The sequence below is a fragment of the Molossus molossus genome, unplaced genomic scaffold (genome assembly GCF_014108415.1).
Source record: "Molossus molossus isolate mMolMol1 unplaced genomic scaffold, mMolMol1.p scaffold_m16_p_10, whole genome shotgun sequence".
Taxonomy (NCBI): Eukaryota; Metazoa; Chordata; class Mammalia; order Chiroptera; family Molossidae; genus Molossus; species Molossus molossus.
This window is the reverse complement of record NW_023425345.1, coordinates 93,680,444-93,704,565: the sequence shown is the minus strand read 5'-3', so window position 1 is coordinate 93,704,565 and position 24,122 is coordinate 93,680,444. Positions and strand designations below refer to the sequence as shown.

Sequence of the window (24,122 nt, the reverse complement as noted above, 5' to 3'; positions counted from 1 at the left end):
TGGGTATCATTTAAGCTGAGTCCATTATATAATTAAGTAGGTTTTCCAAACACGTATGTTAAAAAAAATGACAAATTAGTTTACCTGTTTTTACTTATGTAGACATGTTTATGTCATTAAAATTAAGTATGTATGAAAAGTTTAATTACAGTAATTTTAAATTTATATTGAATAGGTCTAGTAAACGTGTACATTCAGTAGTCACTATGAGTGAACAAATGCACATGGCTGCAGTGTGGCTTAGTGGTGTGGGAACACCAGCCAACACTCACTGAAACTGCTGCAGAAAGTCATGCCACACGACAATAGAACCAATTTCCTCGCACAATGCAGTGTCATCAAGTGTTAATCATTTGCTGAACGTGTTTACAAGTGGTGACTCTTGACTATAGTTGTAGATATGTAATATTTATTTATGTTGGAAAAATTATTACAGTGTTTTTTTTTTCCAACATATGGCCTAATCATTAAAACTTGTTAAAAATAACAGCGAATTAATAACAAAAAAATTAATTACAGGCAAATCTTGGTTAAAAGCATGTTAAAATTAACAGGGCATTAATTTTCACATATAACTTATGTACTGGAAATTCTGTCCATTAAATCTAGGTTCACAAAATTGAGGTTTTACTGTATTATTCTTTTCTTAAGGTCTTTGTTAACAAACTACACTCTTATACCCATCCTAAAGATGGCAGCAAGGAGGAAATGGAGGTCTGAGTATTCTGTCTTTTAACCAGGCCTTATTACCATCCACCCCAAGGCCATAACTTTTGCCCTTTGCCACAGTTTCTTTTTTATTCCTCACCTGAGGATATTTTTCTATTTATCATCAGATAGAGTGGGAGGGAGGGGGAGAGAGAGAGTGAGAGAGACAGAGAGAAACATTGATGTGATAGAGCCACATTGACTGGTTGCCTCCTGCATGACCTGACCAGGGCCAGGGACAAACCACAACCGCAGTGCCCTTGACCAGGCCCTGTGCCCTATGGCTCATTGGTCCCTGGGACAACACTCTATCCACTGAGCCAGACCAGCCAGGGCCCTTTGCCACAGTTTCCAAACTTCCATTTATCTTGGCTTCTATCAACCTATTCTTATGGTCTTTACGTACATTTTCCCCTGTCTATAGGTAGGTACTATCCACTTACCCCTCCACAAGCCTTATTGCTGTTTCTCATCACACTTAGAGCTCTCTTAGGAATTTGAATACATGTTTTTAATGAGAAAATAGGTTTAAAACTCCCAATTTACAGGCTTGCATATGCCTTCCCCCCCCCCCCCCCAAATTTAGTGGCTGATGGAATAGATTCTCTGCTGGAGTTATTATATTCTACTGTATATTTGGGATTAAAGAAGTAGAGATAAGTTCAGACTTCTCAAATTAGCAATTTACTATGTTTTTCTTATATATAATTCTAAAATATATCCCTAATTTAGTTTCAATGTTTACTAGGCTTGACCCACACAGAGCCTTTTCATGGTTACAGTGAATGCATAATGAATATTTCCTATGGGAATTCAACTAAATGTGTAGGGTGGAAAAGGAAAGAAGAAGATACTGCAGGCAATTCCGACCACCATCCTACCCAATAGGCAGAACTGAGTATGTGATAGGAATCTCACATTCAAGCCAGTGGTCTCAGTTTCTCTATGAGAAATCTCATGTCACCTGAGCTATGTGATTTTTGTCTTTAAAGATATAACCTATTTTTCTCATGAAACGTCACCCTTTATATCCACCTATTATGTAAGCCAATTCCTTAATTAGGTGATCATTAAAAGAAATGTCAAATTCAAGAAAAAACTGGTTTTACTAAACTCACAGAAAAACTCATCAATTATTATTATGGTACCCTTTTCTAAGAAACTTTCAAATTTAATTTTGTTTACATGTAATTTTTTATTTCCATGATGATCTAGAAGAAATTATCTCAAACTTAAGATGCAATTTCACTATTCTACTAAAGTGTGAATGAGAGAAGGAGTTATATTTGTCGGGCAATATGTCAACTTGGCCATTTTCTTCCTTCGTAAGATATAAAAGAAAATTAATATTAAACGTTTCCTGGATGGCCCAGCCAGTGTGGCTTAGTGGCTGAGCATCGACCCAGGCACCAAGAGGTCACCGGTTCAATTCCTGGTCAGGGCACATGCCCAGGTTGTGGGCCAAATCCCCAGTGGGGGCATGCAGGAGGCAGCTGATCGATGTTCTCTCTCATCGATGTTTCCATCTCTTTCTCTCCCCCCCTTCCACTCTCTCTAAAATCAATAAGGAAAAAAATAAAATAAAAAAATAAATGTTTTCTGGATGACTTAAAGCAATATTACAAACTAAAGAACTATGAAGCTTCTTACTTTAAGTAGGGCTTGGGTCATTAGCTACACTGTTTTAAAAGAAAGTTGTTAACCAAACAGAAGTCAGAAGCCAAGATCCCACAATGGAGAATTTAAATAAGTTTTGTGAAAGAAAATATGGGCACAAAAAGAAATCTGCCAAGTCTTGGGGCACCTGAGTTAGTGAAGGTCCTGGAAGAGGTGGCAGCTGCTCACTGGATGGAATACCAGCTAGAAGATCCGTACCCACTGGCAGCACCTATAGAAAATAAAGGGAAATTCGAGTCTATGAGATACTAAGATGTAAAGATTGCATACCAGAGAACAAATCAACTAATTCAAACTCCAGAAGCATAAGAATAACATGTATCTAATCTAGTTAAGGCATGCTTGTCACCTAGGTTACTCTCTGGTATCTATCTTAAATAAAAGACATTATATGATACTATTACAGGGGTAACTGTGACATACCAATAAAATGAACGGTAAAATTTAATAAGGTTATTCTCTAGGGAAAATAGAAAGAACAAAGATTGTGTGGACATGAGAGGCACAGTTCAGATATTTTTGAACCACTGACTGGGTACAGTATAATCAGGCTTTTTCAAAAACAAATAAGACTTTTCTGAGAAAACTAAACAGTTCAGAAATAACCAAGGGGCAGGTCTGATAACAAAAGGCACCAGAAATCCAATACTATCAAGTAATTTGTTTTTTGTTTGAGTGAATCCTCTATATTACCCTACTGTAAAAACAATCTCACATCAATGGCAACGCATACAATATAGTAAAGAAAAAGTACAGTCCTGTTACTTGGAGAATATCAGAGAGACTAGAGATGGCAGAATGAAAGGAAATCCACCAAAGCAGAACTAGAAAACACCTTGTAGTTATTTTATTCCTAGGATTAGATTCATTTCTCCTCCTTTGTATCAAATTTATTACCAACTTCTAATTTTTTATAAACCCTATATTGTACATGTGTAGAGTCTAAGCAAAGCAGAACATTTGCTGCATTCTCATTAAAATGAAGATTATGAACTGCTGTTACTATGTATAAAGCATTTAGCTCTCTTTTGGGATACAGATTCCTTCATTTTGTACCAATTAGGAAGAAATGCCTAATTTTACTTATTATAAATTCTTAGAAAATCATGCAGTATAATCAACCCCAAAATCCTACTATATTTCAAAAGGAAAAATATCTCATGTTCAATGTACATATACCCTACAATCACCTTCAATCAATTTAATAAATACCAAGTGCCTACTATCAGCTAGCTATTTTTATAATTTAATTTGTAATTTGCAAGGCTGAGCTGAAAAAAATGTACTTATTAGAAGGCAAAAGAGTGGTCATACTTATCAAATTATTTCAAAGCAAGAATCTTACTGGAGCCTTCGTTAAAGGTGGTTTTGATGGAGCAGTTCCAGGTTTCACTCCTGGTGTAGTGCTGACCGAGGCTGAAACATAGCTGACTGGAGCAGAAACTTGCCCAGGTGTGACCACTGGTATGACTGGCAAACTAGTTGTTCCTAATGGCAAACTGGTTGGTGGTAAGCAAGTACTTGTAGTTGAAGTCATGAGTTTGCTGGGTGCAACAGCAGTGGTTGGGATGCCTGGCGTGACATTGGTCTCTACTACTAGTGATGTGTCCAGTGAGACAGAGGCATGTTGAGTTCCAGAAGAGCTGTGTTCACTAAAGAGAGACCGCAGCTTTTCCTCTAGAGTCTTTATGTCATCAATCCCAGGAGCTTTGGGCTGTGTATCAGCATCTATTTCAGGACAGTGTGTATGAGGCTGGTTGGGAAGCAAAGCTGGTTGAGGATGACTATGAATTAGTGTCTGCTGTACAGCAGGCACACTGGCAACAGACTGTACCAAGGGTGGGATAGTAGGTACTTGGGGTAATAAAGGTGCAGAAGTAGGTCCTGCTGCTTGGGGAAGGACAGGAATAGAAGCTACAGCTGAGGGAGCTGTGACCAAAGGATGTACCCCACCAGGTTGAGAAATGGTAGATATTCCTGCTCCAGAGGAAGAGGAAGATGATGCAGAGAGGGACAAAGCCAATCCAGTTGTACTGCTATGAGATGTTTTATCAAGTGAGTGTGCACTAACCACCACTGTTTCAGCTAGAGTAGGAGCGGAGGTGCTGCTGCTAAGCTGAACAGATGGCTGTGAAGCTATGCTTGGGAATGGAGTAGTGGTAGAAACTGAGGTTAATGCAGCTGCCCCTGTAGTACTGCCTGCTGACTGCTGAGATAATACAGGTGGAAGCTTAGCCCCTGGGGCAGCAGGACTGCCCACTGCAGAGGCTGAAGTTGTTGAAACTGTTATAGAGGGGGAAGTGCCTATACTAGAAACAATGCTCCCAGATGTGGAAGCCTGAACTGACTGGGATGTTGCTGATGTTGAGACAACTGTAGGTACTGTGATGCCTGAAACCACGCTGGAAAGTACTGGTGATTCTTCAGACACAGGTGGTACAGGGAGATCACTTGAAGTTACACTTGTGTAGGTGGCAATCCCTTTTTCAGTGGGCACTGTAATCTCAGACTGAATTACTGATGTGGAAATGTCATTAGGAGGGCAGCTAGTTACAGGGACTGATCCTGAAGTTGTGGCTCCTGCTGTGGTTGAGACTCCAGCAGTGCTACCCATGGAAGGAGGTACTACTGGGAAGGTTGGTCCTGAATGACTAAAGTTGGGAGGTGCTGTACTGGGTCCTTCTGTCATCTGGGTATTTTTAAGTTCAGAAAAGGCCTTCTGTAGACTAAGGGATGAAGCAGAGTGAGACAAGTTCATTCCAGCACCATGAGACGTAGAGGCGGCAACTGCGAAGGAAAATAAAAAATTCAAAATTAGTACATTTTTAAAGGGTTGATTCAAAAGATTGTCCTAACAATCTATTTTTGGATTACCAACAATATCACATACCAATAAGGTTTAAAACCTGTCCCAAGGAAATGATAGGCTCTAAAACAGCAAAATAGCTTGATCAAAGTAAGTCAGTGTATACGAATATCTATTTCTGGAAAAAAACATGAAGTAACCTCAAAGCATATATACTCCTACTAAATGGAGAAACACATATTACTGTATTTACACAGTATCTATTACATGGGCTGCATCTAGTAAATGGCTGTCCTTTCTGACTCTTTTTCTTTAATCTTTTCTATTCATCACCTATTTCCTTCCTTTATACATTTATCTGTTGGTTATAATCCCAATTTTCTACTCTTCTTTATTGTCTATGTCATCATTTGAACTACTGCTAGATAACCAAGCTTCCAATATAGCAGAGATGCTGTAGAATGTATAGAAGTATGTGATAGAAGCAATTCCTTACCCGTATCTGATATTTCACTGGTGAAAACATTTGATTCTCGTAATCGACTTTCTGGCACAGGACTCACTATAAACCGTCTTCCAGCAGAATGAACAACTTGAGTTAAAGAACTGGCAGGAATTCCTGGTTTAAAATAAACAAACCACTTAATTGCACTTTTGAAAAAAATTGTTGAAAGTATATATTGTCACTGACATAAAGATTTCAGATTTCATTATTAGTATAAAACTTTTTCAGTCAAAGGTAAGAGCAAACATGGAAAGAAAAGAAATTCACCTATTTGTTGTGGCATGGAAGATGCAGGAAGTGGTTGTTTGAACTCGCCTTCCAATTTCTACAACAAACAAAAGTAATTCAATTCATTCTCAAAGGTAATCTGAATTAGGCAAAGCAAAAGGCCACATGCCAAGAGAATATAAGTGTTTGATAATCTTAGTCAGAGGTGTAATGATATCTCTGGACACTTCACATGGTAAATTATATTTTAAATAAACAAACCTTTACTATGGGAATGGTGAACCTACCTGAGAACCTGAAAAGCCATAGTCATCCTTTTCCTGTAGACTCTCCAATCCCTGGTCACCCTCTGGTTCCACACTGACATCCTCACTGAGCATTTCATCAGCTTTTTCAATAATTTCCCGCACTTGATCCACGAAAGACTCTCTCTCTATTGCTAGAATAAAGTCATTGTTCACCTGTAAAAGAAATGTGATGTCAGTCTGATTAGTACAATGTTTCTTAAGCTTTAAGTCATTCGATCACCAATTTCTTGACTTCTGCCTTATCTACATGCCACCTATAATACTATCCACTTGATATGTAAGTTCTTCAATACTAGTTGGACATATCCTAGACAAAAACATCCTAAATCACAGGTTTGGTGTACTAGTTATATTCACATAGAAATAAATGCATGTCAAAACAGATGACAAAATACTGTATATATGCCTAGGGCAGTGGATATTTAGATCAAATACTAAGGCAAAACTGGAACTCAAATGGAGACGTACCATAATAGTTGCTATCTCCTCGGGGTTGTCACCATCTAAATCAAATTTGAATGTAACCATTTTCCGATTGTGAGTCTCTAATTGACATTCTACTACCCGATCTCCTTTATTTGAAACCTAAAAAGAAAAAAGAAAAGGTACTTCGTATCTCAGAAGACTATATTCACTTTTGTTACTGAACTTGAGAAAGTAAAGAAGATTATCACTTGAAGTTAAGCCTGATGGTTACTACTACTCCTAGCACTGGTATTCTCTCTCTTAAACTGGTAGCAAGAAAACCTTAAAAAAGAAAAAAATCAGCCTTTGAGATGCATACGCATCTTCCACTGAAGAGTTTGAAAGAAATGTAAAGTCTTTATTTTACAAATTAAAACTGTTCTTTTTCTAAAAGGTAAATAGATCCTTATCACAGAAATATTGAATTTAACAGTATCATTTGAGTGATCAGAAGATCCTACATTTCATCAATACATCGGAGCCTTAGAAATATTTAAATAATATTCACTGTATGAAACCCACAAATCAGCAATACTTACATTCAAAATTCTCAATTTTGGGCGCGAAGTCTTTTCATGACGAGAACGACTTCTTACAGATTTTCGATAATGCCGTTTTGTAGTTCTCCCTTCATGCCTTCCACTGGATGATGGGACATTCTCATTGCCATCACTCATACCTGACGCAACATCTGAATGTGCACTTCAAAAAAAAGTTCAGTTTATAATTTGAGTTAAAGTTTTGATAATTTGAAGTTTCATACTATCCTACCTACCAGTCAAAGATAGAGAATTTTACTTTTACATACCTGTCTATAGAAGAGACCAAAGTGGTAGGCTGGGTAGGCTGTGGCTGTGCTACTGAAATTGGCTCTGGAGGAGCAGCCTGAGAGACTCCCTGAGTACTCTGTGAATAGAAAGAATAATTTAAAATCCTGGCAGTAATAGATGTATTATTATTCACCATTCCCAAAATGCTACTTTTTTTCCTTTCTTATCCCTCCCGTAAGTCTTAGAAGCATTAAATTTACTAGTAATTTTCAATATTCAGCAAATAGAGACAGTGGTCTTAAAATTCCAAAGGAAGTTTCTAAAGCTGGTATCTGGTATAGACTGCATGGTGTGATACTAGCCAACATAGTTGCTAAGTAGTGAGAAACTACAATTTGCCATGCAGTCAGCATCTTTCCAGAAGTGTGCAATAGGGCAGGCAGAGCAAAGTGCAAAGATGATTCAGATCTTTCTCCTAGTAGGGCAAAAATGATTACTGGGAGCACAGCAGGATAAGATATTCTTACGACTGCCAATGGCAAGAATTTGTGAAAGGAGAATAATGGCTAAAGTACTAGCTAGAGAAGTGAAGTGCTAATAGGGTTAATCTTCTCCAAGGCACACTCACTTCCCAACAGAACAGCCAGTGGCAACAAGGCCCCCACAATGGCATTTCATTCTGCTGTAAGAAAAAGTCATTCAGAAGTTAGTTTGAAATCATCTCCAAATGAGTTCTAAACCAGGAAACCTATGTTTCTCCTTTGTAATTTTTATTCCATTAGGTATATGTTTTAGACATAAACATGCAGAAATTCCATTTACCTCCAGAGCTGCTTGCTGGGAGGATGTAGTGGGGGCTTGTGCTAAACTCACTGCTGGTTGGGACACTTGAACCTGTCCTCCTATACTGCCCACAGGAACTAAAAGATTTGATTCCATATAAGGCTGCACCACTGTAGGAAAGTAACCTGGTGTAGCTAATGCTTCTGTCGGCATGGGAGGGGATAAGACTGTAGAAGGAATGCAAACAGAAGCCACGCTGGAAGAGGGAGCAATATTTGAATCTCCTGGGTATTGTGGTGGCAATCGAGGTGGGAAGCCCTGTGACAGAAACGAGGAAGGTGAGTTAGTGCAGGTCGGGTCATCAAATTAGCAAAACAGCAGCGAGACATGCAAAAACAAACAAACAAAACAAAACAAAACAAAAAGAATGCACATAGTAAAGAAGAATAGTAGCCACTCTTTTCCTAATCACTTAAAGATGATTATTGATATGAAATGATAGCCTGATTTCAATTTAGGGGACAGGACTCTACAACTGTACTTAAGTTGCTGCTGTTGTCCCCCCCCCCCCCCCCGGAGATTATTTAAATACTAGGAATAGACATAATTCCTTCTAGCCATTTTTAAATGGAAGAATACAAAAGCTCTTCAAGGTGTCAGTCATTCCAGTCATATCATGACCTGCTAATCTAAATCCAAACCCTGATGCTTTTTACTGATACTATGTTGGCTACTCTTATTTATTCTTCCTATTAGAAAAGCAGCCTGACGTACTCTTTTAGTAGCCATATCCAGCATTCAGTTGGCTTATACTGAGTCTTAAAGGGAACCATTTTTCTCCTAAGAGGTGTTTTGAGAAAAATGGAAATGAATCATTAGGCATAATCATGCTATCCTTTCTCAGAATTTTACTACTTTAGCTTCTCTAGGTGAGATCAGCAACTATTGTTATTGCTAATTTTTCTTATATTCAACTACTAGATTTTTCCAGTCCTTCATGGTCTACTATTAGAACCAACGTTCTGGTGCCCTCCCTTTTTGCTAGCCAACACAATACCTGGTACAGAACATCTCCAGAGGTAAGTGGAACCTCAGCAGCTTGTCCAAGGTTAGCTGGTATTCCCATGGACTGAACTGCTGGCTGCAGAAGCTGTGGGTGAACCTGACTTGGCAGCTGAGCCACAGGCTGCAGAAGGGTTGGAAGCTGACTAGAAGCCACAGTTGATCCCCCTGGGATCGCAGCTGCTGTAGCCGATGAAGCCAAGGTGAGCAGAGGCTGATTAATGCCAGCTGCAATTGTCATGGGAAGGGTGGAGAAACCTGTCTGAGCCGCAGACACATGAGGAGCTGATAAAGGAATTTGAGAGACAGAGTACTGAGAGAGTAAGGAAGGAGGGAGTGGCTGTCCCATAGGGAGGAAATGAGCACCAGAATGGACTGGAACAACTGAGGGTTGTGTTGCAACTGGGATCTGAGGTTCGCCTTGGATAGTTGGTGCTGGCTGGGAAACTGGAAGCTGAGAAGGTAAAGAAAAACAAAACAGATAGATTTAAAAAAAAAAAAAAAAAAAAAAAAAGGCAAAGCCACCAAAAGCAAGATTTATATATTAGCCAAAAAGAATGAAAATTTAAAAAGAAACCCTGCATACATTAGTGTAAGTTAATATGCCACATAAAAATAGGGAAAGGATAGCAGGGTACAAAGAGGCCGATACACTGGCTACTGCTCCAAATCTTTGTAGAAAAGTTGGCTAATGCTTCATTATTCAATAAAAAGAATGACCCTTCCACAGACATTTTTGTTTGTTTGTTTATAGCTTTGAGATCTTTTCCATACCATAATTCATTGATATGTTTGCTGTCACTAAATTGACTGCTATTACAATAGTTACCAAAATTCAAATAAATTTCTTTCTTCCCAATGGAATTAGATTTCATCTATACTGCCTGTAATACAGGCCTATAAAAGTAAGTATAATTACCATATTTCACTGATTCTAGGATGCAATCATCCCTCTCCACCACCTTGTCATTTTAACATTTGTGAAACTGAGATATAGCTTACAATTTTAATGGTGTGCCAGTACTTAGTGATACATAAAATGATGGTTACTTTTACAATTGATAGTATCTCAGAGCAAAAAGCATGACAGAAACAATACATTGTGCCAAAATACAAGCACAACAAGCCCCAGTGTTAAAGTTGAAAAAAGGTCATTCACAAGAGTTTACCCTCTACAGGGCACTTTTCAAGTAATTGGAAGGCCATCTTGGAAAAAACATCATTCTTGTATAAGGGATTTTTATGACTTACTGTCAGTAGGTAACGAGGGACAAAACAATGCATAAATCTACATGAAAATACAGCATAGTTGCAGACCTGGAATATTAGTTATGTAGCTGACACAATTTTGGAAAACGTCACATTAATGCATTAGTTCTACCTCTTGTCAATAAACCTAAAAGTTAAACATTTTTAAATGTTACTGTTCCCAGTATGTATCCATTTACATTAAACAATACATATGCACAAAAGGAACAATTTGTCACTTCATTTTTGCAGAAAAAATAACCAACTTCAATATTTCACCATCAGAGACAGTAGAAGCCTATCCACATGAAAGGACAGTTACATGAAGTTCCCTTTTAGCATACTTTTAGAAATTAAGTGTTTACCTGTTTTCCAGCTGTTACTTGAGGCAACACCTGTGGAGCCTGAGGCTGACTCACTGGCTGTGCAGTAGTGGCCTCACTGGAGGTTGATGTCTGTGGAAGTGAATACTGCACTGTCTGTTGAGGGGGGGCTGTCTGCTGTATTCCCTGCTGCTGGGAATAAAATATTCAGTTTTATTTCAAGTCATTAATAGCATGTTTTTAAGGAATTACGTTTGCCTAAGGCTTTCAGTGTCTTCAGATGATGAAGATTTTAATAATCAAGACATACACAAAGTCATCAACTCCCCTTTATATTTCTCCTTTGCCTCTGGAGTTCTTTACTTGTGATGGTACCACCAAGAACTAACCAATGTTTAAACCTGAGTCACCACTGGCTCTTCATCCAACATTCCATTCCCTCTTGCCTCAATAGCAGGTCTTTTATAAAGATATTTGGATACTATGTCCAAATAGGTATTCCCTCCTCCACCCAACTCCCCCTTTTGTCTTATTTCTTGGTATCAGTTCTCACTTTGGTCCTCAATTAAACTAAGCCAATCTCCTCCTCTAATCTCTTTCCATTAATCTATTTTATAAACTGTATAATTAATTTACTTGAAAAATAGCTCTGATTATAGCTCTGATTACAAAATAGTGAGAAAAGCACTGTATTTGGAAGTTTAGCTTTATCAATTACTAACTATAATATCTTAAGAGATTGTTCATTTTACTACCAAAATAAAGTTTCCTTCTTTGAAAATAAGGACATGGTCACTCAGGTCAAAGCAGGACAATGGGAATAACATTTGGGAATCAACCAAGTGCTGGGCACTCTGGTATAACACACCTAAACTTAATGCATGACACATAATCATACCCAAATACTAAATTTTGTTATAAATGGCCCCCTTTTGTGTAACAAAAATCTGAACTTCATAGCTGATTTTCAAGATTTTCTAATATCTATAACTAAGTTAAAAAAGTTAATACAAAAACAATACCTATTTATAATAAAAATTTTAATCAATACATCAGATTATAAAGTTAAGTGAAAATACCTCAACCTCATTTCTCAGTGGCAACCACTATTAGTGGTTTGGTGCAACATCTTTATGATTTTTCTTTATTAAAACAAAAACATGTCTATTATATAATGTTCTCCAACATGTTTTCATTTCATGCCATCAATGTCCTAATGATGAATATTTTTGTTGATTTTTAAGCAAAATAAAATCACCTGTGATCATGTTCATTTTATTCTTATTTAATTATTTTTGATAATGTATTCTTTTTTTAAATATGTTTAAAAATGTTTTTTATTAACTTATTTTTGTTACAGATGTTTCTCCTTTTCCCACCAATCCCACTCCCAGTATTGTTGTCTATGTCCATGGTTACGCATACATGCATATAAGTTCTGTGGTTTCTCTCTTCCCACCCCCCGCCCTCCTCTTCTGAGGTTTGTCAGTCTGTGTACCCTACTTCTGTGTCTCTGGATCTATTTTGTTCATCAGCTTGTTTTGTTCATTATATTCCACAAATAAATGAGATCATGTGGTATTTGTCTTTCTCTGATCGGCTTATTTCGCTTAGGATAATACTCTCCAGGTCCCTCCATGTCTTCTCAAAGGACAAGAGATCTTTGTTACAGCTGCATAGTACTCCCCTGTGTATATGTAACACAGCTTTTTTGTTGTTGTTTTTTCTCCTCACCTGAGGACATTTTTGCTCTATCTTCAGATAGAAAGGAGGGAGAGAGGGAGGGAGAGAGAGAGAGAGAAACATGGACGCGAGAGAGACACATCGAGTGGCTGCCACTCATATGACCCCAACCACGGCTGGGGACAAATTGCAACTGAGGTACGTGCCCTTAGCGGGAACCGAAACTGGGACTCTGGTCTGCAGGCTGATGCTCTAACCACTGAGAAACCGGCCAGGGCTACCACAGCTTTTTTATCTACTCAATTTCTAATGGACACCTTGGCTGTTTCCAGATATTAGCAATTGTAAATAGTGCTGCTATGAATATAGGGGTACATATATTCTTTCTGATTGGTGTTTCAGGCTTCTTAGGGTATATTCCTAGAAGTGGTGATTTTTTTTGTGTGTACAATCACATTGACTAATAATAAACACATCAGCCAACCAGGTATTGTTGAGCACAGTAGCTTGGCCCCAGCTTCGCATAAACTTGCCTCATGAAACCAGTTTAAGACAGCCTATCCTGACTGTACTATCTCTTGGACATGGGGGCTAAATAAAATAATTTAAAAAAAATTCATGAACCTTAATTCAGGTAAGAAATATCCGAAGACTCTACATATGTTCCATAGAAGAAATTATTAAGTAGGGTAGCTCATGAGCTTTTTTGTGGCAACAAACTAAGTCTTCCAGTAGAAAGAAATTATTTTTAGTACCTAATACCACTAGAATAGACTCAACAAAAACATGAAAAAAGCAACCCTTTATTCATTATATTTCAGAAACTCATGAAATAAAGTAAATTTCAGCTAAAATACATTTCTTGCCTGGTTCTAATAAAACTAGAGATATAATTTCCTAAGGGGTTGTGACCTGACTATGTAAAACAAAAATCACATCTAAAATGGACTCTACCCATATCGTACAGAAGGTTTACAATATTTCTTTTTTTAATTTGTGGAACCCCAGTAGCTATAACAAATAAATACAGTTTGTTGGGTACCTCTGCAGAATCTTAAGTCCCTATGTAATGTTAATATAGAAGAAAACTATAGAAATCTTAAATTCTGGCTTGTAATTTTTAGTTCTATCCATTTACAGACTATATTACCATGGAAAAATTAAATATTTTAAACCGCATATACTTGGCTCAATTTTATGACTCTACTTAACTTAAACATCATGCTATATTTAAAATAAGTCACAAGCCCTAGCTGGTGTTGCTAAGTGGTTAGAGCGTTGGCACGAGCACCGAAAGGTCTCAGATTCGATTGTTGGTCAAGGGCATGCACCTTTGCAGGCTTGATCCCCGGCCCCATTTGGGGCATGTGCAGGAGACCAGTTGATCTCTCTCTCTCTCCCAACCCCCTTTCTAAAAAAATCAATGGAAAAAATACCCTCGGGTGAGAATTAACAAAAACATAAAATAAAACAAGTCACAAAATAAAAGTTTAAAAAAAAAATCACATACACAAGATTAATTTTTGTTTGTACTGCAAAGCTAGCCATTTAGCCATATTTTTTTTCCCAGAAGAGTCAACCACCTAATTCTTTTACCCTGATATTTATGGAATTATTCTCTATTACCTGTGCATACTTTTCTCACCATTGAACTCAATGATTTGTTTCACTATCTTCTTCATTTGGACAGAGATGTGTGTGTGTGTGTGTGTGTGTGTGTGTGTGTATGCCTAAATATAGTAAGATATGTAACAAATTCCCTTGAGAAGGGAAAAAGAGAGCACACACTTATATTTGCTCAGTTTATTGGTGTTGGGTCTGTGTCCAAAGATACAAATTAGGAGACTGGTATCCATCATAGTGCTTATATCCTCATCCAGCTTTATATAACTTCTAATTTATATTCTTATTGGGTGTTGTTAATAAAATTAAAGTAGAATTTGTTAAAGTTGGCAAAAATGTGACTACTCAACTTAACTATAAATATACATACATTTAAATACTTGTCTGGAAGAAAGGGCAGGAGCAAGACAAAGCATGTAATTCCTAGCACTTAAATTCTATAAGATAGCCCTGGCCGGTTTGGCTCAGCAGTTAGAGCGTCGGCCTGCGGTCCTGAGAGGCCCGGATTCGGTTCCCGCTAAGGGCACGTACCTCGGTTGCAGTTTGTCCCCGGCCCCGGTTGGTCGTGTGGGTGGCAGCCACTCGACGTGTCCCTTTCATGTCGATGTTTCTCTCTCTCTCTCCCTCCCACACTCTATCTGAACAAAAAATGGAAAAAATGTCCTCAGGTGAGGATAAAAAAAAAAAAATTCTATAAGATAGAGGTATCGGTCACAGAGTTAAATGTATACATAATCAAATTAATCTTGTACAAGGAACATCTGATCTTAAACTAGTATCACATCATCACATGCTGGATCAAAAGCAGGCAATTTGTAATAAGAATTAAAAGCTTTGGCCTTGGTGGGGTGGCTCAGTTAGTTGGAGTGCTGTTCCCTACACCAAAATGGTTGTGGGTTTGATTCCTGGTCAGGGCACATGCCTAGGTTGCGGGTTTGATCCCCAGTCAGGGCATGTATGGGAGGCAACCAATCGATGATGTTTCCCTCTCCCCCCCACTCCTTTCTCTAAAGTCAATAAGCATACCCTCAAGTGAGGATTAAAAAAAGAAGAAAAAGCTTTGTTTCAAAAATTAATAGGAATAGAAGGCAATTTTTAATTTGGCAGTTCAAAAACACACTTTGTAGGAAACTATGTAGCAATGAAATAGTTCATCATGAAGTTTATGACATAAGTAGTAACTATTTTTTTTTATTTGAAAGAGTTAATGAATATTCAGTTGTGCCCAAAACCATTATTTCCATGCAAATAATTACTACTAATATCAGTGGTTGTTGCTCATAAAAGAACAAGTCATATATATATGTAGAAACAAAATTGATATTTTTTGTATTATTATGTGTAGAATTATCTCTTTAAGAAAGCAAGTATATCAGCATCAATAATTCTTTTAAATTTTAATATCTCTAATCTAGTAGATAGTTCAAAATTACATCAAACAATAGAGAAGATTTTCTAAAATGTTACTGAACATACAGTTATGCCTCTTGATTTTCCGTTCAAAAACTTAGCAAGCCATTTACATCAGAAATTTAATTAAAGAAAGATGTAAAACAGTGTATTGGCTACTGCTAATCTACAAAATACAGCAACGAGTTGTTCTCACCTGCTGAGTATGTTGTATGGGTTGGGAAGATGAAATCCCTGTTACGCTACTTGAGGTTGGCTGACCCTGGCTCTGCCCCTGTGCCTGAAGAAAAAAAGTAAATACAACAAATCAGAGAAGCTCTAAAGTAAATGTATAGAGAAGTCAGACTTTTGCAATAAATATTAAGCTCCTGAGAGTTTGCTTGAGTAAGATGAAACATTAGCTTGATAAAGCATATATGAAGAGACCACTGGGGAATCTTTTATAAGAAAAGGTTAGAGAAGAACATATTCTGATCCCATGCAAAAAAACCACGGATAATTAAACCTAACCACTTCTGCTCAGATCATAATTTTAGCTGGCAAAAATGCAAGATTCACAATACAACTGTTATTGACAATAATCAGGAAAAAAGTAGTAAGATTATCAATGTTAAAAAAAACAAACACCTCTGTATATGAACAATAAAAGAAAAAAGGGCATTTGATAATCCTAATTTGGTTCCTTTTGCTATTTCTAGTAGTGCCATGGTGACTTTATTTAAAAATGTAAAAAAATCTGTTATCAGATTTAATTCTCAAATGGGCAATTTTGCCTCACACCTCAGGAACATTTGGCAATATCTGGAAACATTTTGGGTTGATGCAACTGGGGAGGTGGCTGCTACTGGCATCTAGTGGGAAGAGGCCAATGATGCTGTTATACATCCTACAATGTGCAGAACAGCTACCTAAAACAAGTAATTATCCAAACTAAAACATCAATAATGTTGAATTTAAGAAAATCTGACCTATAAAAGTCTGAGTTAAAATAACAGAACATGAAAAAAATGAATGCGGGACTTTACAGAGGTAAGTTAAGTAAATGAAAAGGCCCACCTTTGTTGTTCTATTTCAGTTTTGAGGTTTCTTTGAAGGTTACTTGGATACAACATAACATTTCACCACATCGTAACCACTATAAGTGTTCATTGTTTCTGCAATGTCTGAAAATTAACTGATTCTTGAAATTTTATTTTGGAATGTTTAAAGTAAATGGCTGACAGCACATTAAGATTTATAGTATGGGCTGACAACTAGTGTAATGATGTGAGTATAATTTTCCAGTTTCTGGATCTTTTTTATCCTTGGCACTATTCTAAGTAAATGATACTTTAGGTGCACTTTCAGGGTTGTTTATGCCCACGTAGGAAGAAAGTACGAAGAAAAACATATAGCACTTTATAAAAGAGTGGAATATTTAAAAGATCCAAACAATGCCTTAAATATACAATTTCCTAGTTGCCTAGATAAATTTTATAAGACTTATATGTGTGATAAAATGTATCAAAATATATAAAATAGTTAATACTGACTCCACTTCTCAAATTCTATTATGTCCATTACTTGGTCTTTATTTGCAAGACTGCAATAGCTCATAAACATAAATAACAAATGTGTTGATGAAAACACCTAGGCCTGAGATAATGTTCCTTAGCTTGCAACATATACCACAAATTCTTAAAACAAATAGAAAAAAAGAAAACCCAGCACCCACACTAGATTCTAACTGAGTTGGTAAAAATTAGAATTAGTCAATTTTATGGATTAACATTTTATTTGGACATATACAGTGACTTGTTCGATTGATGCCTTTAAAAAACAGGCATCTTAATTTTGTTAAAACAAATTCCTAAGATGTTGCCTTTCTTTTAAAATCCTTCCACGGTAATAAAAATTCTGTGTATTGTTAATTCTACATTTAAAAAGTGTATCTTTTTTATTTTATTTAACTAGCCATGTTTATTTCTAGGGAGAAAGAGATAGTTCACATTAGTATTTATAAATAATCAACGCTGAGTCAACTTTACATTATAGACATTTGCATTTTTACTACTAGTTTTAAATATTCTATCTATGGATAGAAGTAACTGATTTTGACAACTGACTAAAATTCTAGTTTTTGTGTACTCTTTTCCAAGGGTTTGCATATATTATAGGTAAGTTAGGCAGCTTCTCTTTCATATTCTGGTCTTAAATACAAGTAGTTTATAATACCGCCAAATGGAGAAATTCTACTTATAAAATTAAATAATATTCCTCATAAATGAAAAAGGAGGGATAGAAAACTTAAATGTAATGGTGCATAGTAGGGTAGTTTAAAATAGTGGAAATTTTCCTATAACCTGTGGATGGAGTGCAGATCCTCCTGAAGAATATGAGGCAGATAAAACCTGCTGAGATGTGGTTCCTTGGGGGAAACAGAAGAAAAGTGGGGATTCTTGTAACACTGTCTGAGGCAGACGGATAAAGGGTAATGAGACGTCAGAGCCAAAAGATGCAGTTGCTCCCCCTGTAGGGGGAGGTGATTGAAAATCACTGGGGTCTGAAGAAGTAATTTGTGAGGAATCACTGGAATATTCTGGGCTTCCTATTGGCCAGTTCTGTCCCATAGGCTCTACCACAGAAACGGTCAATTCTGGGGCATGATAATTACGCTGTTCTTCAGTCACAGGCTGCAGGCGGCCATGTAATCCAACTGATTGAGGAGGTAGTTCTTCCTGATTCAAGTCCACTGCAACCTGTCGAGTTCGGTAAGCACGCTGAGATAAAACTCCCCCTCCTTCTCCTGAAGAGGAGCTTGGAGCGTGAACATGAAATTCAAATACACAATTGCTTCTGCTCTCATTGTTATGAGTTAACACAGCAGGCGCAGAATGAGGAACAAAGACAGGGTGAAATTTCAAACGTGTAGCATCTGTACTGATAGGTGCAGAAATACTAGAGAGGGGAGATCCTGGACTCAATCCAGAATCTAATCTTAAATTCTGAAGGTGTCCTACCAAGAAAGCCTGTCCAGATGGAAATTCAAAGACAGAACTTGAGGAAGGGCCCCCGTGTACTGGCTTCTGTTCAGGTATCTGTTTCATAGGACTTGACAATATTGGTGAGTTGTATGGAATACCCTCATACTGTTCTGCCACCTGGGCCTGGTACTGTACCCCAGCTAGATACAATGCTTCCTGAGGAACGAAATAGTGAGCTTCTTCTGGAAGTACTAGTCCAGGTCTACAGTCACTGTAAACTTGAGGTGGTTCAACCATAGGATTGACCTGTATCTCACATGGCTCTCCAGTTATTCTACTGGCTGTAGTACCCAGCATAACTACGGCCTCTGGTGTCCAGTTAGTTGGGCTGCCACCAGGTGGAAGAAGATTGTGGCCAACAGTCCTCAGCAGGGGTTGGAAGTGGTGAGTTTGGGCTTCCAGGAAGGAGGTGCTCTTACGCCGCTGGGAAATGGCCACCTTCGGTGGACAGGTGGGAGGTGGTGAAAAAGAAACTGGACGTTCATGAATAGTTGGGAAAAATATCTGTGATTCTGGGTATGTTGGGGTCCCCCCACACGGATGCACCATGGACTGAGGCTGTATCAACATGAATAAAACAAGTAATTCATACATTCATATGTAAAATTACATTTGACATGCACAACTGGGTAGCTTTGTGTAACCCTATGTAATGGTTACATCAAATTTATAATTAATAAAGAAATAACAATACTTGTAGAAATTATGTGCATAGTAAAAATCCATTAAATACATCCAGGGTCCATGTAATTATTCTGTGGGACTCTTTGCATCAGATAAAAGCTGCTTTTCCACAATTTTCCTTTCTCAAAGGAAATGGAAGAATTTAACTTTCTAAGTGATTATTCTATTTTTACCCACAATTAATATTCTTACTCTTAAGACTTAATATAAATTATATCACTGGAAAAAGAGTTAGAGTTAAAGAAAGAAAAGGTAAGGGAAGACAATAAACCCAACAATTTTTAAAAGAAATGTGTTTCAATTGAAGTTACTGTACAAAGTCTACCTATAGTCTATATTTTTATTATCCTCTCCTGTTAGAGGCTTCAGTGTTTTCTTATCAAATAATCGTATGTCTTCTAAGTAGAAATAAGAAGAGATTTTTGGTGGATAGTAAAAAATACACATCTTGACTAGGGACAGTGATGTCTTTCTCTGGTCTGTCCCAAACTAGATAGTTAATTTTACTACATGAAACATGTGTGACAGATGTCATATTATTAAATGTCCACTTTTCTGGTCCTAGTTAATGGATTAATAATTTGGTGGCCTAATCAGGAGAAAAGAATCATAAATAGCAGCTGACTTGATTTAACAGCACTTTTTTGGGTCACAGAAGCAGTTCTAGATTTAAAACTCTAAATTTAGAATCCTACCTTGCCAAGTGCAAACAGTGCACACTTAATAATTCACTTCCATGGGCTCTTTTTAAAAAGGGATCAGTTTCATTTTTTCAATAGGGAAGAACCCAATCAAGTTAGCAAAATAGCTCAGTTGTTACTTCTTCACAACATCTAAAAGAGGAGTTCTATTAGTATTCAAAAGCTAAAAAACACTATATTGTTAATCATTCTCCTAGGTAAAAATCCGAATATTTGGATGTTGCTAGATCAGAATGTGAACTATATTCTCTATCTGGAAAAGCAACAGCAAGGTCCCACAGTGTTTAAAACTTTAAAAGATAGATCTTTTAATAGGCATAAATGGGGCCAAAGAAAATCATATTACTATAAATGTGACTAATATATTCATTAGAATCAAGATCCCAAACTAAGAAAAAAATTTTCATGGCCATTTAGTTTGCTGACACATCATTTTAAATAGCTAAGAAATTAAAACAAACTATCACTCTTCAATTATTATTCAATGACTATGGGAATAAACAGACTCATCCAGTTTCATTAGCATCTGAGGAGAAAACATGTTTGGGTAATGTTTGTTAAAGAGAAAATTTACTTTGATTAAGCCAACAATGAGTTTAAAATTAAATAATACACATATTCTTTACTATGAAAATGCAAGGATTTGTATATGTCAGTGGGGGATAGGAGAATATAAAAAAAAGTTAAACTTTATTGTACACACACTTGACATATGTCAAGGGTGTGAAAAGCATTCTCTCTCATTACCTCCTTGCTTTTCCCCCCTTAAAGCCTTATGACAAAAATATTTCCTACAGGAAAAACTGGTACCCTAAAGCATTACATATTACTAAGTTTAGACCTGTTCTTTATTTAATTTTTATGAAAATTCTTGATGCCTGGATGTATTCATTGGTAATAAATTTTCATTTGTCAGGAAGTTTATGGTTACATACAGTACTGACAAAGAGGGAAGGCAGGCTGGAGCGTCGTTGCTTGCGCTGAGAGGCAGAGTGCATAGGCAGGACACTCTCCAATGCTTTACAAAGCTTTTCGGCAAAAGTTTCCTCAGGGGCAGTCCGAAGGAGGGAAGGAGAAAGAGGTGCAGACACCACTGGTGGTGGGGTGGAAGGAGCACTGGGAGAGATGCGGGACAGAGAGGGAACAGCAGAAAGATGGGGAACACAAACCGACATGCTACGGCCACGACGAGGCTAAACAGAAAACAAACACACACATGAAAAACAAAGTACTTTGAAAACAAAATAACCAAATGTACAATGATAATAGGGCATAGCTGACAAAAGGAAACATTATTTCTCCTCCAATTCCACAAAGCCAATTTTTTGGGGAGAGATATAATTCCAGAAAGCACACCTGGCTGATCACATTTATTTCTCTCTACACTGTGGGTCAAGTACAGGTTTTTTTTTAATGAACAACCATGATAATGATCAATTATCTCTCTAAATATTCTAAAATAACCAGAATTGTTAAGAGTGTATGAATAAGAATGAGCGACTGAGGTAGAACATACAAGGTAAACAATGAATGTTGGCTTGAAGTTTCTGCAAACTTCTTAAAATTAAACAAGAATGAATTCTATTAGTTTAATGCACATTATAAGATGTAGAAGATTTTAAGTCTGGATTACTTCGCAGAAACTCTGGAAGCCTCAGAAGAGGTTTCTCAATTCTATTTGAGAAGGCATCAAATTTTAAAAGCTGTTGTATTTTATTTATTATACTCGCCTATCTTTATCTGTAAAGGTAAAAAAGTCATTTTCTACTAGAAAAAGCATTATCTTTCTAGTAGTAATTCAGAATAGATATAGGAAACATTCTGTATTTATACAAAAGTAGTTAATGGAAAAATATCTTAAATGGGAATCTCTAAAAAATAAATTTTTTCAGGTATATTAGAGATTCAATTTAGGTTTACAAAGTTTAAGGCACCTTAACATAAAAGTTGTATTATAGCTACAAAGCAGTACCTCTAATACTGTAAGGTTGTCCTGAGCAATAATTTATTTCCTTTCAGATATTGTAAACTGCAACACCACCCCCCTCCCCAAAATTTGGCTGCACAGAATTCTACAAGCCAAATTTATGGCCCACCAGCAGCAAGTATGTAAATATCATCATATGATTACTTAGTTTCATTCCTGGTTCTATTTTTCTCCACCCTTGTTTCTCTTTTATTTTAATTTTAAAATTCTACTTATAATTGATATATTATTATGAGTCACAATAAAATCTTTCTGGAATAAGAACAAAATTATAAAAATTCTAAGTCCTCAATATTTAATCACTCTTCATGACACCTCCACAGAATACTGTCATTAAAAGGCAAGACTTCAATAACAGTCTGCTTTAAGCGTGTCAATAAATATAGCTATGTTTGTGGCTCAAATATTTAAAATTTTCATAAATGATCATTCCATTTCCTTTTCTAAAGTAGCGACCCAATGTTCATAACCCTGTAATAAATGGGTGAAGCCAATAAATTAAAAATAGTTTTCAAAAAGTGTAGTGTGATGACACAGAAAAAAAATCAATTATAACAAGAGTAGAAACTGGCAAGAAATTCTAACAAATAAAATTGGTCAGATCACAGAAATACATCTATACCGTCTTTTTTTAAGTTCTTCTAACCCACCTAATTATTTTAAAGATCAGAAAAGTAGATTGTTAAAACAGTACATTAGTAGTTTTGTGTTACTGTGGCCATTCATTTTGAGAACTAGCCAATGGAGGACTGATGAATGGACTCTGAAATAAACACCTTTTATCCCAAGCTGTAGGATAAAAGACTAGAGCAAGCAGAAGTATTTTCTTAACAGAGAAAGATTTATTTAATGAAGAGCAAGAGATGCACAAAATTCAGATTAAAAGCTTTCTGAGAAAGGGAAAATCTACCTGCCTAAAGATCTCCTAAACAAGTGCTATACAATGATCAGTTATTCTCAAATTCCTTCCTGAGCCAGATGGTGTATTTTATTTACCTCTGAAGACTTCACAGAGGGTCATCAAAAGAAATGGGATACTATCGAATGATGTACTTTAACATTCTATGAGAAGCAAAAGTAGCTAATGTAAAACATGGGGTAATAATGTGTATATATCTGTATGTATGTGTTTATGTACATATATAAGATATCTCAGGAAATAATCTCCATAAATTGATTCTGAAAATAAATCAGTAAGAAAACAGATACCAAATAAAGGAAAAAAGCAAATGAACATATAACAGGGAAGGAACTTGTGTCCAAGACAGATTTTAAGGAGGAACACACATAGCAACTGATGATTAAACATAAGCGCTAAATTAAATGGTCATACAAATAAAGGATTCCTTCACTCTAGAGTACTCACATGCAGCATTCTATAATGGTCTGAAGGTCTTACCTGTGTTTTATACAATAAAAAAAATCTTACAGAAAATACTTAGTAATCTTTTAATAAGTAGGCTTTTGAAAGACTCTCCTCACCCCCCAACCCCAAAACATTTGTATATCCAACTTATGCTGCTGTTAACATTTGTATGTCCAACTTATGCTGCTCTGAACAGTTTTAAATCTAAGGGCTAAAGAGAGCATTATTTTTAATCAAAGGTAGAACAATCTAAATCTTGTACATAGCTGAACCTGCCTGAACTACTTTTAATACACTCTATAATAAACCTATTTCCTTCAGAAATAGACCATTTATAATTTCTACTTCAGACTCATGCAGTTATTTGGATACCAGAAAGAATTTGAACTTAACACATTATCTATTGGCTCTCATTATAGGCTTACACACCCTTATGCTGTTACTTACCATACTTGAAGGTGGATATACTCCATGGGGCTGAGATTGTGCTTGGACAACAGAAGCTGGGTGCCCTGGGAGTGTTCCAGTAGAATGTGCCTGTTCATGTTGGGAACCATATGAAACTGTCTGTTGACTGCTCACTCGAGATTCTGTGAAGACGGAAGATCCCTGACCACTGTCAACAGTCCCATCAGCTGAAGGAGAAATAAATTGCCAAAAAACAGCGAGACAAATCACAAAATGGAGGCTCACATTTTCCCCATCACAATCCAATGACTTTAGAATCAAATAGCATTTATCACAGACCTAAACTAAAAAATA

At 36.7% G+C, this 24,122-nt stretch overlaps 1 protein-coding gene across 12 annotated transcripts in view; it reads right to left on the bottom strand.

The window, feature by feature from the left end:
- The window catches only part of WNK1 (WNK lysine deficient protein kinase 1), a 145,842-nt gene that overhangs the window by 19,104 nt on the left and 102,616 nt on the right, over window positions 1-24,122 (bottom strand). For 4 of the 12 annotated variants that reach the window (XM_036252526.1, XM_036252523.1, XM_036252527.1 and 1 more), the window contains 12 exons: window positions 23,808-23,995; window positions 15,796-15,879; window positions 10,926-11,075; window positions 8,290-8,568; window positions 7,506-7,603; window positions 7,237-7,399; window positions 6,701-6,817; window positions 6,212-6,385; window positions 5,964-6,021; window positions 5,688-5,810; window positions 3,731-5,172; window positions 2,513-2,596 (listed from right to left, as the gene is read on the bottom strand). In XM_036252526.1, coding sequence (XP_036108419.1) covers window positions 2,513-2,596; window positions 3,731-5,172; window positions 5,688-5,810; window positions 5,964-6,021; window positions 6,212-6,385; window positions 6,701-6,817; window positions 7,237-7,399; window positions 7,506-7,603; window positions 8,290-8,568; window positions 10,926-11,075; window positions 15,796-15,879; window positions 23,808-23,995 — 2,960 coding nt within the window. Of the gene's footprint in view, window positions 1-2,512; window positions 2,597-3,730; window positions 5,173-5,687; window positions 5,811-5,963; window positions 6,022-6,211; window positions 6,386-6,700; window positions 6,818-7,236; window positions 7,400-7,505; window positions 7,604-8,289; window positions 8,569-9,307; window positions 9,767-10,925; window positions 11,076-15,795; window positions 15,880-17,941; window positions 19,181-23,807; window positions 23,996-24,122 lie in introns of all 12 variants that reach the window. The other 8 variants (XM_036252529.1, XM_036252533.1, XM_036252528.1 and 5 more) reach the window with 5 other exon arrangements.